General features: G+C 41.1%; 3 protein-coding genes and 1 long non-coding RNA gene across 8 annotated transcripts; 2 read left to right on the top strand and 2 right to left on the bottom strand.

Moving 5' to 3' along the window:
* Window positions 1–4,237: 4,237 nt before the first annotated feature.
* LOC112276723 (uncharacterized) lies at window positions 4,238–9,013 on the bottom strand. 4 transcript variants are annotated; one of them, XM_024508340.3, is made up of 11 exons: window positions 8,627–9,013; window positions 7,725–8,023; window positions 7,213–7,282; window positions 6,787–6,911; window positions 6,546–6,672; window positions 6,337–6,400; window positions 6,047–6,102; window positions 5,626–5,733; window positions 5,291–5,449; window positions 4,979–5,149; window positions 4,238–4,683 (listed from the first exon to the last, which is right to left on the bottom strand). In XM_024508340.3, exons 2-11 carry the CDS (start codon window positions 7,997–7,999, stop codon window positions 4,444–4,446), a joined length of 1,395 nt encoding a protein of 464 aa, XP_024364108.1. In that variant the 5' UTR covers window positions 8,000–8,023; window positions 8,627–9,013; the 3' UTR covers window positions 4,238–4,443. The 4 variants fall into 4 exon arrangements, with proteins under 4 accessions (XP_024364108.1, XP_024364110.1, XP_024364109.1 ...); XM_024508342.3 differs by having other exon boundaries at window positions 7,213–7,271; window positions 8,627–8,843; XM_024508341.3 differs by having other exon boundaries at window positions 8,631–8,840.
* A 1,222-nt stretch (window positions 9,014–10,235) lies between these two features.
* Window positions 10,236–11,172, top strand: LOC141044874 (uncharacterized). 2 transcript variants are annotated; one of them, XR_012216618.2, is made up of 2 exons: window positions 10,236–10,460; window positions 10,583–11,172. It is a non-coding gene; the product is annotated as an uncharacterized LOC141044874 (long non-coding RNA). The 2 variants fall into 2 exon arrangements; XR_012216617.2 differs by having other exon boundaries at window positions 10,678–11,172.
* A 368-nt stretch (window positions 11,173–11,540) lies between these two features.
* On the bottom strand, window positions 11,541–12,183 carry LOC112276832 (molybdopterin synthase sulfur carrier subunit). The gene has a single exon (XM_024508575.3). The coding sequence runs from the start codon at window positions 12,152–12,154 to the stop codon at window positions 11,861–11,863; it is 294 nt and encodes a 97-aa protein (XP_024364343.1). The 5' UTR covers window positions 12,155–12,183; the 3' UTR covers window positions 11,541–11,860.
* A 136-nt stretch (window positions 12,184–12,319) lies between these two features.
* On the top strand, window positions 12,320–13,807 carry LOC112276831 (uncharacterized). The gene is made up of 3 exons (XM_024508574.3): window positions 12,320–12,578; window positions 13,103–13,372; window positions 13,578–13,807. Exons 1-3 carry the CDS (start codon window positions 12,362–12,364, stop codon window positions 13,631–13,633), a joined length of 543 nt encoding a protein of 180 aa, XP_024364342.1. The 5' UTR covers window positions 12,320–12,361; the 3' UTR covers window positions 13,634–13,807.
* The last annotated feature ends 857 nt before the right edge of the window (window positions 13,808–14,664 follow it).

The raw sequence follows: 14,664 nt of genomic DNA on the forward strand, positions 1-14,664 counted from the left end.
AAAATAAAAACCTAAAGAGAAGCCTCTAGACGACGTGGACGAATCCCATTGGATGATACCTTTGCCACCTGGACGAATTCTGCCCACCGTGGATCTTTCCATCAGGTACTCGCGGATATCAACGTAAGCCTCACTTCCCATGTGTCATCCTGTCCTGCCCAATCGTAGTATTGTTTTTCTACCCTGCCCGTGTAACTGGGAGTTATCATGAGATAAAAACGATCGGGCAAAAATTGGAGAGATAAAGTTACTACGATACCTTTCACTTTTGACCTCAGTTGACGTTTGACTTTCCTTGTTGATGAACAGGAGTCGTGGCCTTGAGCCCGAGACTTGATTACTTGCGGTGTGAAGAGGGTTACCTCTCACTTTGTGTTCACACTTGGTCATTAAATGATTAAGAAAGTAAGGAAATCTGTTTATTAGCGTGTTTCAGTTTTACTTATGATTCATTATTTGTTGTGTGGGTAGTGATGATATGTCTTCTGATGTATTCTTAGATGTAAAGAGCTAGGAAAGTTGTTTGATTTGAAGAAGTATTTACATGCTTTTTTTCAAAAAAACATGTTAAGGGTCAGTAAAGTTTGGAATCCTTTTTGAGGTGAGCTTCATACAATAAACAATTGCTCAAATCTTGTGTGAGAACTTTGAAGTGTAAAAGTTTAAAAATCATACATTTATTATCACGTTACTCCAAATCTTGTATTTGTATGTACTAAATTTATATTATTGGTATAAATATTTGAAGAAGTCAATTGTGTTTGTAAATATGACTTACAATTGAAACATATTGACAATGATTTACATGTGCTTCTGATTTGCATCAAAATGAGGTCCTGTACAATAATAAGCGTGTTTATATTATGATTGAAAAATAATTTAATCGGCTATATTTTAAGCATTGTGATAAAAACATTTGTAGTAAGTACTATTTTTTAAAATGTTATCCAAAAAAATATATATATATACCATTATTTGAGAATTCAAAAAAATTGTAAGGCAATTTGACAGGCTATTTCATTTTATTACAGATAATACTTAACCAACAATTCTGGAATTTTGTGTGTTTGATATTGAACAGTAACACAATATGTTTATTTGTTTATTTATTTATTTTAATTTTAATTTTTTGTTCTGTTTTCCCTTAGAAATATCTTGCTATCAAACATGAATTTGTTTCCAGAAACAAAAAAACAAAAACACAAACACAAACACAAACAAATAGATAAACAAACAGAAACCAAACAACAATAACAGTATCTTTAAAAATGTGTTTTTGTATTTGTTTCTTAGATGTTTATTTGATTTTATTTTAGATATTTTAAAAATGAATAAATAAAAAGGTAGGATTACAACAAAAGTGAGTAAATGAAAAAAAACATGATTGTATAAAATGTGGAAACTTAATCCATGTGATCAGAAACATATTCGTTTGTTCTAAAAGTGCTGAGAAACTTTGTTAAAGCATATAACAGCTCTATCCATGTGTCTTTCCAAACTGGTTCATCAGATGGGCATTTCAAAACTCTTTAAATGTTTTGTTGCTTCTCAATATGCCTCTTAAAGCATTTGAAGTTTCACGATAAGTTTATTACTTTTTATAGCACTTTGCACGAACTTCCTACAAACTGTATGGCTTCCAAAAGAGCTTCCATAAATAAATATTTTAATACACTGAGAAGTTTTGAAAAGAAAATTGAGTGTAAAACATTTTCCCCTGCTCCTAGATCATACAGGTTGGCACTAAGTGAAACCTCATGAGGAGTTAATAACACAAATATGACAATCAAATTGAAAATACAATAACGGAAATGACTGTGAAAACCAAAAACCAAAAATCAAAATCAAACCTAAAAATGCATTCCAAGAATAGGAGAAGAGTTTGAATGGGAATTTAAGCACATGATTTCCTGATCTCTAGTTCATGTAGATGTGTAAAGTATGTCATTTTCTTTTAGCAATGATAGGTCAGATCCACAATTATAGTTTTATAACATCCTCATTAAATTTCAATCCGACACATATGTAGCGGTGTGTGTATATACATAGATATTTATATATAAGTTTGTGGTTTGTTTGTATAATGAGTTTTAAAATCCGTTTATTGAATAGAATTCCATTTTGGAAATTAACCCTTCTTAACACTACTCTGTTTCTTGTTTACAAAATAGTACTGACACACACACACACACACACACACACAGAGCTTGGTGATTTGACACAGAGATAATAAAAAAAATTACAAAAAACTCGATACAAGTGAACATGTATAAACAATCCAACAACTTTATTAAACAATGTGTCCATATTCTGCAATTCTTGAAGTACTCTTGTTCTTATTCAAATTCATTATTATATTTGTATAGTTTTCTACTAAAATACAAGCCAAAAATAAATAAATAAATAAATAAATAATTGTATATTCATTAGTGCTTCGTAGTTATTTCAGAGGCGCGAGATGCTTCCGGAGAAGATCACCGCATCACCCACTCCAGTTCTGATACCCACACAATAATGAAGACCGTGCTTCATTCATCCTGATCGATGTCAACGCGCGTGCACGTATACCATCCAGAACACATCCATCCATTTTATGGGGGGCCGCAGCAGTGAAGGCGCTGTGGCCACACAAGGAGCACATCGAGGGGAATATTCTGATTCCACGTGCCCCCTCCAAGGTGCCGGACGCTTGCCACGAGGTCACCGCAGCTTTTGTGTGTATGTGGCCCCCCCCTGCATGTTCTCACATTTTACTTTCTGGGCTCACTTTTTATTTTTAATTACTTTTCTTTTGCAATCTCGGGAATTCTTTCCGAACTAATAAAAAGGTAAAAGTCACGGAATGTGTTTGACCTAGCTTTGTTTTTTCTACTACGTTGAGATATGTCACAATGAAGGAAAAGGATTAGAGACAATTAGGAGGAAATTATGTAAAAATGATATGAGCATGACACGTGTCCAGATAAAATTAAACTTAAAATGAAGGGGGTACTTCCACAAAAGAGTGTTAAGAATTTTTTTTTCTCCAGATTGTAGGAACCAAACCATTTCCAGGGGGCCACTCATTCAATACTTTTGGATCCTCCAATTTAGGGGAATTAGGCAGGTTTCTTCAAGGGATCTGTAAGGAGATCCTGTTCACTGAAATCCGATTGGGGCACATGTGTATCCCCTTCACAACAAAAAAAGAAAAAAGAAAAAGAAAAAGAAAACGAAGTTCATCCTCCCCTCTCTTGACACATCAAAGCCGTTTGCAATTTCATACTTTAAAAGTATACGTATAATGTTTTATTTATTTTTTAAACAATTAATTAATTAATTATAATTTCTTACTACAAAGAAGCGAATAAAGAATTAGTTAGTTGTAGAAACTTAAGTTTTGTAGGCGTGAGGAACGAGGTAAGAATTTTGAATACTGGGCGAGTGTGCGCTTTTGGCTCAGTGTGTGCTTCCTCACTCCCTTCCCCTGGCCACGAAGCTGGCCACCAGTCCGTGGCGTGGAGAATGTCCCCAGAGTCAGCTGCGCCGTAGCTCTCATCCTTATTACCCCAGTGAATCAATCAATCGCAAAGTCGAGTCTGCGCATTCTCATGGGCTCAAGTAACTAAGTGGATGGAAAAAAAACAGAGAAGCAGCACACACGGGCCGCCGAAAAAGCGGTGGCGGGCGGGCGGCGTGGTCCATATGTGGTGCAGTTTCTTTGGTCCAACGAGGCCCCTTGTTCTTTCTCATTTCTCTGTGGAACCACGTGGCCCTTGGGTGCGCAGCGAGCGAAACACCGACTCGCCCCGCAGCGTTGCCGCCGCGACGCTGTCCCATGTCGATGAATTCCTCGTTTTGGTCTCAGTTCTGAGCTCCAAGTGGTTCTCTTGTTGGCCTCAAACTGGGTGATGACTGTGCTTTTAGATTCACAATGTGGATATGACCTTTCTGGATAATTTTTTTTGGGGAAATGACATTTTTGGGGTTCAAAGCCCAGCGCTGCCTGTCAGCATGGAGTCCCGCCATCTACAGAAGCCTTGAGAATCCAAGTGTGAGTTTGTTGGTGTTTGCGATTGATAAGGGACTGGATACATGTGGAGAGAGTAGAGTAAAAGAGCAACCTCTTCCAGTGAAGAGGCTCACAATTTTGGATCCTTCATTCTGCTGCACACTGTAAGTCAATCGGTTTGATGCCCAATAGGAAAACGGGCCTTTAACACGCCACAGTGCGAACAAAACTGGATAAGAGAGCATGAAAGTGAATCTGACCCTTTTTTTCCTACAAAAAAATGTACAATTCAAATTACAGGTTACAATCGTGTGCTTGGATCTACGGATTAAACGCTTGGTATAGGAATCTGTACAACTTTGTGCTCATTCCAAATGGCATGAGTATATCATTTGATATAAATCACTTGTATCAGGAAAGGGTAGAACCGAGCTACTACACAGCACGTGGCCTCAGTTCGTGTACTCCTTCAACAGTGGCCGGTCTTTGGGAGAGGCAGACACCCAGATCGCTATTTCATCTACTAGGCTCTCAATGTTGGCAATTGTTTCAGATCGGAGGCGTTGGGCTGCAGGATTTGTTCCGAACCCTTTTGCGAGATCCGCCCATGGGGTGCCAGCTGCTATACTCGAAAACATCTCAGTGCCTCGGTTTAGAGTACTGGTCAGCTCGTCGGGCAGTTCCGGGAAAACCTGAAATCCAATCAGTTTTCACGGTGCTTGTAAATAGAAGAATACGTCACTGTTCGAATAGTACTCTAAACAGATCATAGATGCCTTTTGATCAAAGATTAGTGCTCCCCCATTTTATGTTTTTAGTTTTTTTAGTTTTTGGTGTGTGTGTGTGGGTGTTTGTTCAAAGCTCGGGCCACAGCATGATTGATCAGCATGTACCACCACCAATTCTTCGATGCATTTCAGACACAAACGGCATTCTGAAACTTTTGGGCCACCGGCGGAGTGCTTATGCGCACTAAACTGGACTTACCTGAAGGCAAGGGCGAGCATGATCCCCAGGTAAAGCTCGTAACGTGAGGTCAAGGAAAGCGCTCACTGCTGATTTTTGGACCAAAATTTGTGCCAACCGAGGCGTCTCATCAATAGTGTCATCCTTGAACTTGATCAGTAAATTTCGCTGAACTCCATAATATGATTTTATCTGCGAATAACAGACCTCATAATAAGAAATTCTAGAAACGAAATGACAATTTCTGATAAGCTAGCCTCTTTACGTTGGTGAATACATTAGTACACATTATGAGGGAAGTCATGGTGAAGTCACTAAAGCTAAAGCACGCACCAAGCGATCAGTCTCTCCAGGGGCAGGTGTAAATTGGTCCTTTCCATTCGCGAAGTCCTCGTAGAGAGGGAGTAGTTGTTCCAAGAACGGCAAGACTTGCTTCACCACAGGCGGGCTTACGTTCCCAAACTCTTTCAACCGACTCAATGCAACTTCTGCCTGCAGATCTCACCCACCAGTCAACTTCAAGAATGCAACCACAATGACAGTGTTCAACCTCGCTCAACTATCGACTCTGGAAAATGAAGGCGACCAAGTCTGCTGTTATTGCAAGATATTTCTTTGCTATTTGCTCAACATTAATGGTGAATTTTAGAGTTGAGGAGGCTACTTACTCCGAGGCGAACAGCTGGTGATGAAGTGAGCTGTGCTAGTAGTGGGCCAAGGTTTTGAGTCATAGGTGCTACCATGGGCGATAGGAACGGAATTGCATCACTTGCTGACTGCACGAAAGCATCGAAGTTCAGTTAAAAGGATATTGCCATTATAAAACTTCTAGTCGACATTAATGTTCTCTACGTAAATCATGAGGTGGAGGAAACAATGGAAAAGAAAATAGAAAAGAAAATAGAAAAGAAAAAAGAAGAAGTAGAGAGAAAAAAACAAAGAGAGGCTGTAGATAACTTCCTCCACTTAAGGTCAGAGTATCTTGAAATATTTTAACAAATTAACCTTGATCTGATCACACACCATTTCGAAGTAGTGGCACAAGGAACTATATAGCCCAAGCGACGTTCAACACAAAGTATTGCTCACCCTGTTGTTAAACGAAATTATTACATTGCCTTTCCGCTGGACAGCATATCTAGCTCCTGCGAAGCCAGCGTCAAAATTAGATGCAACAATTTGAACATTTTCACTCATTAATATTGTCTCAGACATATTTCCTCATGCAATATCAACATCTTCAGTATTTAAAGGAAGCATTGTAAATAGAAGCAAGAGTGGAAGATGTGGAGTGACCCGGAGAAAAAAAAAAAAAAAAAAAAAAAAAAAGGTTTTTTACATTAAAAATTTACAATATATAATTCTGAAAAAGTTTTCACCTATCAGAAGGTGGGTTAATGCTCCAAGTGAGTGTCCAACTCCATAAACAGGTAGGTTCTCGACCTACCAGAAGTAACACATCAAGTTATTAGTTTGACAGCACTTGTTATCCACAGAAACTGGTGCCTAACTCCATGAGTATAGAATACAGAAACGAAGAAAAAGCTAGCCTTCATGTTGAATAGAAAAGAGAAGTGAGGTACTGCACCAATGGTCGATACTTGGAGTCATCCATTAAAGCTCGCATACAACGGTCAAACTTGAATTGGGCCTCATCGGCGATTCTCAAGTGATCAAACCCACTAGCGTACGGCGTTGCAACTATAACAAACCCTCTGCCAAAGCAAAAAAGATATGCTCAAAGATCCAAAGGCAGATTTAGACTGTAACTAAATGCACTACCAAAAATGAAGAACCCCGACACAAACAATGGTCGATACAATGACTACCTTTCACAAAGACGTTCGAGGAACAAACGGTATGTCAACTGGGGTGTTGCTCCTACAAACACTCCTCCTATAAAGTGCATCACGGCCACAGCTTCCTTCCTACTTGGTGTCAGAACCCACGCGCCCTACATTCATGCCACGTTCCTCCGTTAAAATAAATCGACTCTCTCGCTCTTACAGAAAAAAAATAATTGTGTAGATCATCAACTAATATAGTAAATAAACACAATAAAGTTGCTTTCGTTTCAAGTGCACATAGAGATCTTACGATAAAAACGCTTCGGTTCATTTAGTACATGACAGAAAGATTTTTTGACCCTAGACATAATAAAACCGGTCTGTTGTTTAGGTAAAGCTGCCCAACTTGGGATGCACAAGACAACAAATATCTTGAAACGGTCCGAAGAAATCCAAACACTTGTCCACCTGAATATCTTGCCATCTTCCTGGGTCCATGTTGCCACCGCTAGTGCGCTTAGCTGTATCTGCAATCACCCTAGTGCTCCAGCAGGTTCCAGTTAGGCAGAAGTTCATACAAGGCCCCAAAGAAGTTATTTACAACTATGTATATATTTGGAAAATAAACAAACAAACAAACAAAAATAAGAATGAGAAAGAATATGATTTAATCGTCTAAAACGTCACATACATAAGAGTCTAGAATAGAATTCTGTTCTCATAGCAAGACTTGAAGGAGAATGTAAGCGTGTGTACAGAACATGTAACAAGTTCCGAAGCTTAATTTTGCAGATTATTAGCAGGATTCCACGTTGTAATGGTTCCACAGACCTTCATATTGTTCACTGATTGCTCTGAACTAAAGGTACTTGAGCACATTATCGGAAATCTGAGCAAACTTGGAAAAGTACCGGCACAGTCTCCTTGAAAAAATTACGATTGCGGATTGGAAGCATCCTATTTGTGCTCAGCTAACTGACCTCTCAATCTGGCCATAGAGTTGCAGACTCTCCTTCTGATTGTCATTGAGCTCGGCCCTGGGTTGCACTACTTGACGCCTGCTGCCCTGATCACCTTGATACCGATCCCTTCCACAACTATCCCTGCGTACCAATTTGAAACTCGTCCGCAACCCAGCAGCATTGCGAAACCCTAAACTACAGTTTCTGAGCCCTGCAGGACGGACGGTGCTGGAGACGGAGATCGTGGTGACCGCTGCCGCAACACCATAAGGTGGACGCGCCACCATCGTCATGATGTCAAAATTTGACAACAGTCACTGCAAGCGAGTCCCTCTCCAATTAGCAATGCAGCTCAAACATTGTGGCAGAAATTTCATCTGAACAATCCAGCTACCCCAGTGGGTAGCTAATAGGAGGGAAATTTTAATGATACCCACCATACCCATGCGAACTGACCTTCAGTAAGTCTAACAAAAAATTTAAAACAGAATGCTGTTGTAGTCTAATATTGATTGATAAATCCCAAAATTAAATTACGAGGGAGTTTAAAACGTTAGCAATTGCGCGAGTTCCCAAAATCTGCAAACCGCCGGAACAGAGCTCGCTATCAATCATGGCCCTGACTCCAACAACGAACATTCCCGATTCCAAGTGACGAAAAAAAACACACCGCACTCTAAATTGACCATTAAAACGTCTCTGTTGATAGCTCCAAACCGCAACCTAACCTGCTACACCCAAAGTCTAACACCACCAACCACATCCTCCTCCCTGAAAACTACAAAACCCAACCAAGGCAATTCACCGCGAAAATTACGAATCAACAACCGAGTGATCAAAACCACGCCAAATGCGAGCCATCAAGCGTACGCGCTGAAGGAACCATCTAGACACGAGAGAGGGAGAGGAAGGGGCAGCACCTACGAGATGAAGACACGACTCCCGTAAGTGATGGATGGCGTCCAGATGGTGGTTGTTGTAACCAGGAAAGCGTGCGAGGTCCGAGTGCGTTGCGCCAGCGCTAGCGGCGAGACCCGTGGTGATGAGATTCCAGGGAGAGGGGGGAGGAGCTGCAAGGTGCAAGCGTCGGGGGAAGTGTGCGAGGGTGGGATGGAGTGGGTGGGTGGGGTGGGGGCGGAGATTGGAGTGCCTGACAAGCGAGAGAGTCGTCGCCCATTGGCATCGTCATCGGGTTGGGCTGCTATGGGGCACTGGGATTGCGCGGCCATAGAGGATTTCGTCAGTTTCACACCGCCTCGCGGCCCTGGGGGATCTTAAGGGGGGTTGCGAGGCGAGGGGATGGTGGGGTGGTGGTGGCGCGCGCTCACGCCATTGTCGCTGCTGGACTCGCTGGGCTTCATCTTCTGCTTCGTTGACGCTCGTCGTCCCGTCGCCTCCGGGCATCTCTTGCGGTGTGTCTGGATCTTTTCTTCCGGGTCGCGGGCAGTCACCAGAAATATATTTTAAACTTTCGTTTTCCTATCTTGTTCCGCGTATGTGTGTCTTTGCCTGTATATAAATAAAACTCTACATGTAATTTGTGTTGTTGAGCATGTAAGTGATAAATATTGGATGCGGAATGATTTATATAGAAAGGTTCTTAAACTATGCATCATTTTTGAAATTTGATGTATAAATGTAAATATACTTTTTAATTTGTAATTAATGAAAATAAAAGTGTATTTGTACAAAATACTCTTTTTATTTTTTTGTGGAAGAATGTAAAAAATATTAAGATTTTTCTTTTGTATTTTTTAAATAACGTGTTTCTCATTTTATTATTGTATTCAGATTTTTTGAATGCTATATTAATGTTATTATTTTGTGATAAATATTATTTAAATAAACCAAATTTACAGACATTATAGATATGTATTAAGACATGACTTCATACAAATTGGCTATATAAAAATATCGACGTCAAAAAGCATACTTCTACATTTTGTAACGATTGACTTTAATATTTATTGATTGTCCTCACAAATTCAATCTTTACCAAATATTGATGTTATTGGACTAGAAAAATTTAAAAAATCACAAAAAATAAACTAATGTCTAGTAACGAATTGAGCTCTAATCTCCTACAAACTTTAATTTTAATTTATGGTCTCTTCTCAATATTTTTGCCTTAATATAGAGATTTAAAATTCTTGTAGTGATCAAACAATATCTATTACATTGCTCTAAGGTAGACTCGCTCAAAATCAAACGTGAAATACGTGTTGTTTTAGGTTTTATTTGATTATTAATTAAAAAATAAAACTAGAAACGTCCACAAATCGTTTGTATTAAAAAAAGCGTGAACAACACCAACCCAAGAACAGATTTGACTTTTGTTTTGGAGAATATTGTTATTACTTAAAATATAGTGTATTCTATTTATTGTGGTGGACAGACTCACTCACGTAACCACATCGACCGTCCCAAGGTCAGAGAAGAAAAAAAATCTCTCGTCCAACGGTCGGCGCATACGAACCATCAGTCTAACAAGCGGTTGCTCCCATCCCCGCCTCTTCATTCGGAGGTTGCAGCGATGCTACTTCACAACTGTAGAATTGATTGTGGATCTTAAGATTCGACAGATTGTTGTTGTTATTTGCGATCTGCAATCTCACGTTCCACGCGACGTGGCTTGCGTATCTGTGACGACCGAATTCCGCTAGGGTTTTCACGCTCAGGCTCGGATTGTAGAGCAGAAACAAACAAACAAACAAAAAAAAACGCCACTCTCGAGAGCTGAACACCTGCACTGAGGTTTGTGAATTTGTTGATTGCCGAATTGTGTAGGAAATTTCTTACGTGCAGTTGTGTAGTGTTCCTTTTCCGATTAATCTAAGTAGTTTCATGCTGTTTCTTTTGTCGCGGGGGATCATCAGAGGCCCTGGTATTGTTTCCCAAATTAGGGTTTGACGCCCAGGAGGGAGGATTGTCAGGGTTTGGGTTTCTGATTCTTTGGAGTGAGTGATTGAAGGAGGGAAAGCCATCAAGATGCCGCCAGCGTGTCACAGCATGGTACCTGTTGGCATGAACGACGGCACTCTGTTTCCAGTGATGAGCGCGTTCGCCCTTCCGACTTCATTGCTGCCACCCGCTTTGACTGCAGCTGATCCTGTCCGAGTGGAAAGCATGGCAGCTGAGCTTCGTGACCTTGAATTTATCCCTGCGAATTTGGCGGATAATATTGCGGAGGCGATCATTGTTGGAATTCAGTCGGCCCTGGCTATGGGCGGAAGGAGGAGGCTCTGACCGTATTGCTGCCTTCTGGGTGGAATCATTTTCAATGTTTTTTTAGTATCTCTCGTCGTTGCTAGTCTCCCAGCATGTACAAAGGTGTTGGAGAATACTGTGTCCCAAAGCTTGTGATGGAGCAGCTGCCGAGGCCGCTAATTGTTGAATTCCATGGTTTTCCACCTGAAATTCATTATTCTTTCATTGTCCTCATCAATTATACGATAGGTTTTTGACACATTATGGAGTTTTTTGTGTAGTGAACGAACAATTAGACTTCCTTGCTTGTCCCACTTTGTATTTGGGTGTGCATTTGTCTTGTATTGAGAGTGTGCAGGTAATTCAATTTGCTTGCGTTGTGTTCAGAGTGTAACCGATCTCTGTTCACTTTCGCTCCTTCGAGAGTTCCTACTTCTGATCGTTGCTCCTTCATGGTTTATTAATTCCTTGCAATTTTGTAAGGCTTTTCTAGCCTTCATGCCTTGCGCTCATCAAAAAGACACTGCTATCCTAACTGAGGTAAATTTTATAGGCTCTACCTCAGGGGTCAAACATACTGGCTATGTGATGCACCCAAAGAATTCCATCCAACACAGCCAACTCATAGACGACCATGATGGGTTCTCTTTCTTAAAATGCACATGAACTGCAATCGCAGCAAGTGCTAACTTTTACAGCGTAGTGCACATAATACATCAGCTCCACACTCGATCTATAAAATTCCTCACAGAAGGCAATACAGAAATCATTCACGTTGCACGTAAATACAATGCTACGCGCCGACCTCGCTACACACGATTCCACACAACTGACTGATCGAATTGCAAAATATCTCACAATCACGGATGAATACAGATTAACCAGATAAAAGCCAAGATCGATCACGAGATTATATAGACTCCAAGCCTTTTCTCCCACATCTCTTCTTAACCGCCACTTATCGGAGGAATAAGAGCAAGCTCGTCGCCATCCTTGACAGCCACAGGCTCCGTAACATAATCATGGTTCAAAGCCACCATCATACACGACCTGATCGCTTTCAGAGCTGGATACTTGGTCATCACAGCTTCAAAGCAATTCGCGGTGGTCCACCCCTTCTGAATCTCTAGTGTGATCTGAGAAACTCCCGCAAGCTCCTGAGCTTTTGCAAAAAGCAAAGCCTGCACTTCACCTACTTTCTCTTTCCCACTTCCGACATATTCTTGCTGCGATCCCTCCATCACTGCCAAAACAAGTCACGAAGCAACACTAAACCCTCATCTTTCGCCCTATTTGAGAAGACGGAGACAACCCACCGATGAATTGAGGGGTTATCATCCGTTTCATGGATGTAGGTGCTGGTGGATATCTTGGACTCAGAGACTACAGCCGGCGCCAGAAAGCGTGATTCCGTGACAAGCACACGAATTGCTCGAGCGTTGGCAGCAATGGCGACCGCCATGCGCAGCTTGCAGGCTAGTAACGTGGTGCGGCCTACGACTTTGATAGCTGAGGTTTCTGGGATTCAACCCACCTCCGTTAGATGTGCATGGAAGGCGGGGTTGGTCAACTTGGGTGGGTTTTCTACTGCGGTTCCAAGGCGTGAAGTCAAGGTCAGGAGCGGGGTTGCTCGGGACAGCTTCGGAGCCCCCGGGGGTGGAGGAGGTGAGCGGTTCTCTGTGTGAGAGTAACGATTTGATGTGGGGTTTAGTGTGTGCGTTGAATGTAGATGTTGCTCTATGAATTGTGGGAGATTCTGTGAATTGGGTATTTTTAGAGGTGGCGGAGAATTTTCATGTGGTGAAAGGCAATGTGGTCGATTCTTCTTCACCTTCGACCTATGAATTAGACAGTCTGATATTTCTTTATAAGGTTTGTTTGTGCTGTGAAATTTGATCTTTCGGCATCACCTATCTGTGGAGTCTTTTCGAAGATTCTGAGTTACAGTTTAGCCTTATGCATGCTGTTTCTTTTCAACTAGGTCGATGCCTGTGGGGACTGATGAATTATGGAACACAGAGGCATTGGTTTTGCGACTGCACCTAGATTTTCGTGTTTTGTGGTCGCGATGTCACTTTTTTTCTAGGTTGAAGCATTCTTTAAGGATTCGATCAAAGGGCAGTCGAGAATGTTGTCCCTCGCTTGCTTAGTATTGACCTAATGGATGTTGCGTGGATTGTGCACATCAGCCCTGACCCCTGAATTAGAGCAAGCTATTGACAAGTTTCTCAGCGAGAACAAGGTGGTCTTGTTCATGAAGGGTAACAAGCAATTCCCTCAATGTGGATTCTCCAACACCTGTGTGCAAATCCTCAACACCTTGAACGTCCCCTACGAAACTGTCAACATTCTAGAGGATGATAATCTGCGACAGGGCATGAAAGAATACTCTGCTTGGCCTACTTTTCCACAGCTGTACATTGACGGTGAATTTTTTGGAGGATGCGACATTACTTACGGTAAGGAACTCACAATTCCTACGCGGAATTTGATTGACTGGAGTTTAAAGTGGAGAAAATATACGAAATTTTATGGTGATTTTTACTTTTGTTAAAGCGGAAAAGAGAAGAAAAGAGAATTATAAATGACGAAGCCACATCCAGTTGCTAAAATTTCCACGTATTTCATGCATTGTATTGATAGTGATCCTTAACTTTCGTGCAGAGTCCTACAATAGTGGGGAGTTGAAGGAGCTTTTGGACAGGGCCATGTTGTCTTGAGCTTTGACCTTTAGGTGTTTTCTCTGGGCCGTGTATACTATTTGAAACACAGCATAGCATTGTTATTATCTGTGATTTTCTTCGCTTAACCGATTGTGAAGGGTTGAGTATTCTTGTGACCCGTTAATTCCTCATTTGCACGAAGCAAACTTTTGTTCGAATTTGTTGAACTTTCGCACTTTCGTATTGTCAGCATTATGTATAAGTTCTCTTTTACAAGAATCTCTTGGGAGAAGCAGAAATGGCTTTCCAAGCTGTTAGTCGGTTCATTTGCCTGCTCTTTTTGAAGTTCTAGGCCACTCGCAGTGCATGCAGTGGAGCGACCATTGAACTTTGAAACAGCTATCGTCAAGCCTCCAGGCAACACGTTCAAATAAAATGAATCAAGGTGTCATCAAATCTTAACCATATGGATACTTTCCTCTGCCAAGGGTCTTGGTCACGATATGGTGAACATGAAGAGTTCAACAGCTTCACTAACATGAAACAAAGCGGTTTCTTTGACAAGCAAAGTAGGAATGTCAAGACTGCCAGTACCTTAGATTTAAGAAAACGCAATCCCGAAAACACCGAGCCTGATAGATAACCTAGAGATTAAGGGGAAAAATGAATAAGTCGAATATCATCAGTAAAAACCACAATGTTAGTGCCGACTCAACAGCTGTCATTATGTGTGCAGTCCAAGGTTCTCTGCGAAAGAGGTCAGTCACCCTTATTGACAGTACTACGTCACGACAGTGGCGTCATTATTCACAATTTGGCGAAGTGATTGGATTGCAAAGGGTGCTGACTCTCCCACGTCAGCAAGGAAGCAAGAAAGCAAGGCTAAGTTAGCATCACCTCGCAGAATATATGAACCTCTGAAGGATGGACTGGGTTTGAGTCAAACTGATTGTTTTTGATCACGTAAACGAACGACTGAGAGAAAGTAGTTGACTTGTGCACAAAACTGTTTCAATGATCCGATGCTTTCGAGAAAGTAAAAAATAAAATCACAAACTATACACGACATGGTCAATCCATCACAGTCT

The sequence above is a fragment of the Physcomitrium patens genome, chromosome 24 (genome assembly GCF_059467195.1).
Source record: "Physcomitrium patens ecotype Gransden chromosome 24, ASM5946719v1, whole genome shotgun sequence".
NCBI lineage: Eukaryota > Viridiplantae > Streptophyta > Bryopsida > Funariales > Funariaceae > Physcomitrium > Physcomitrium patens.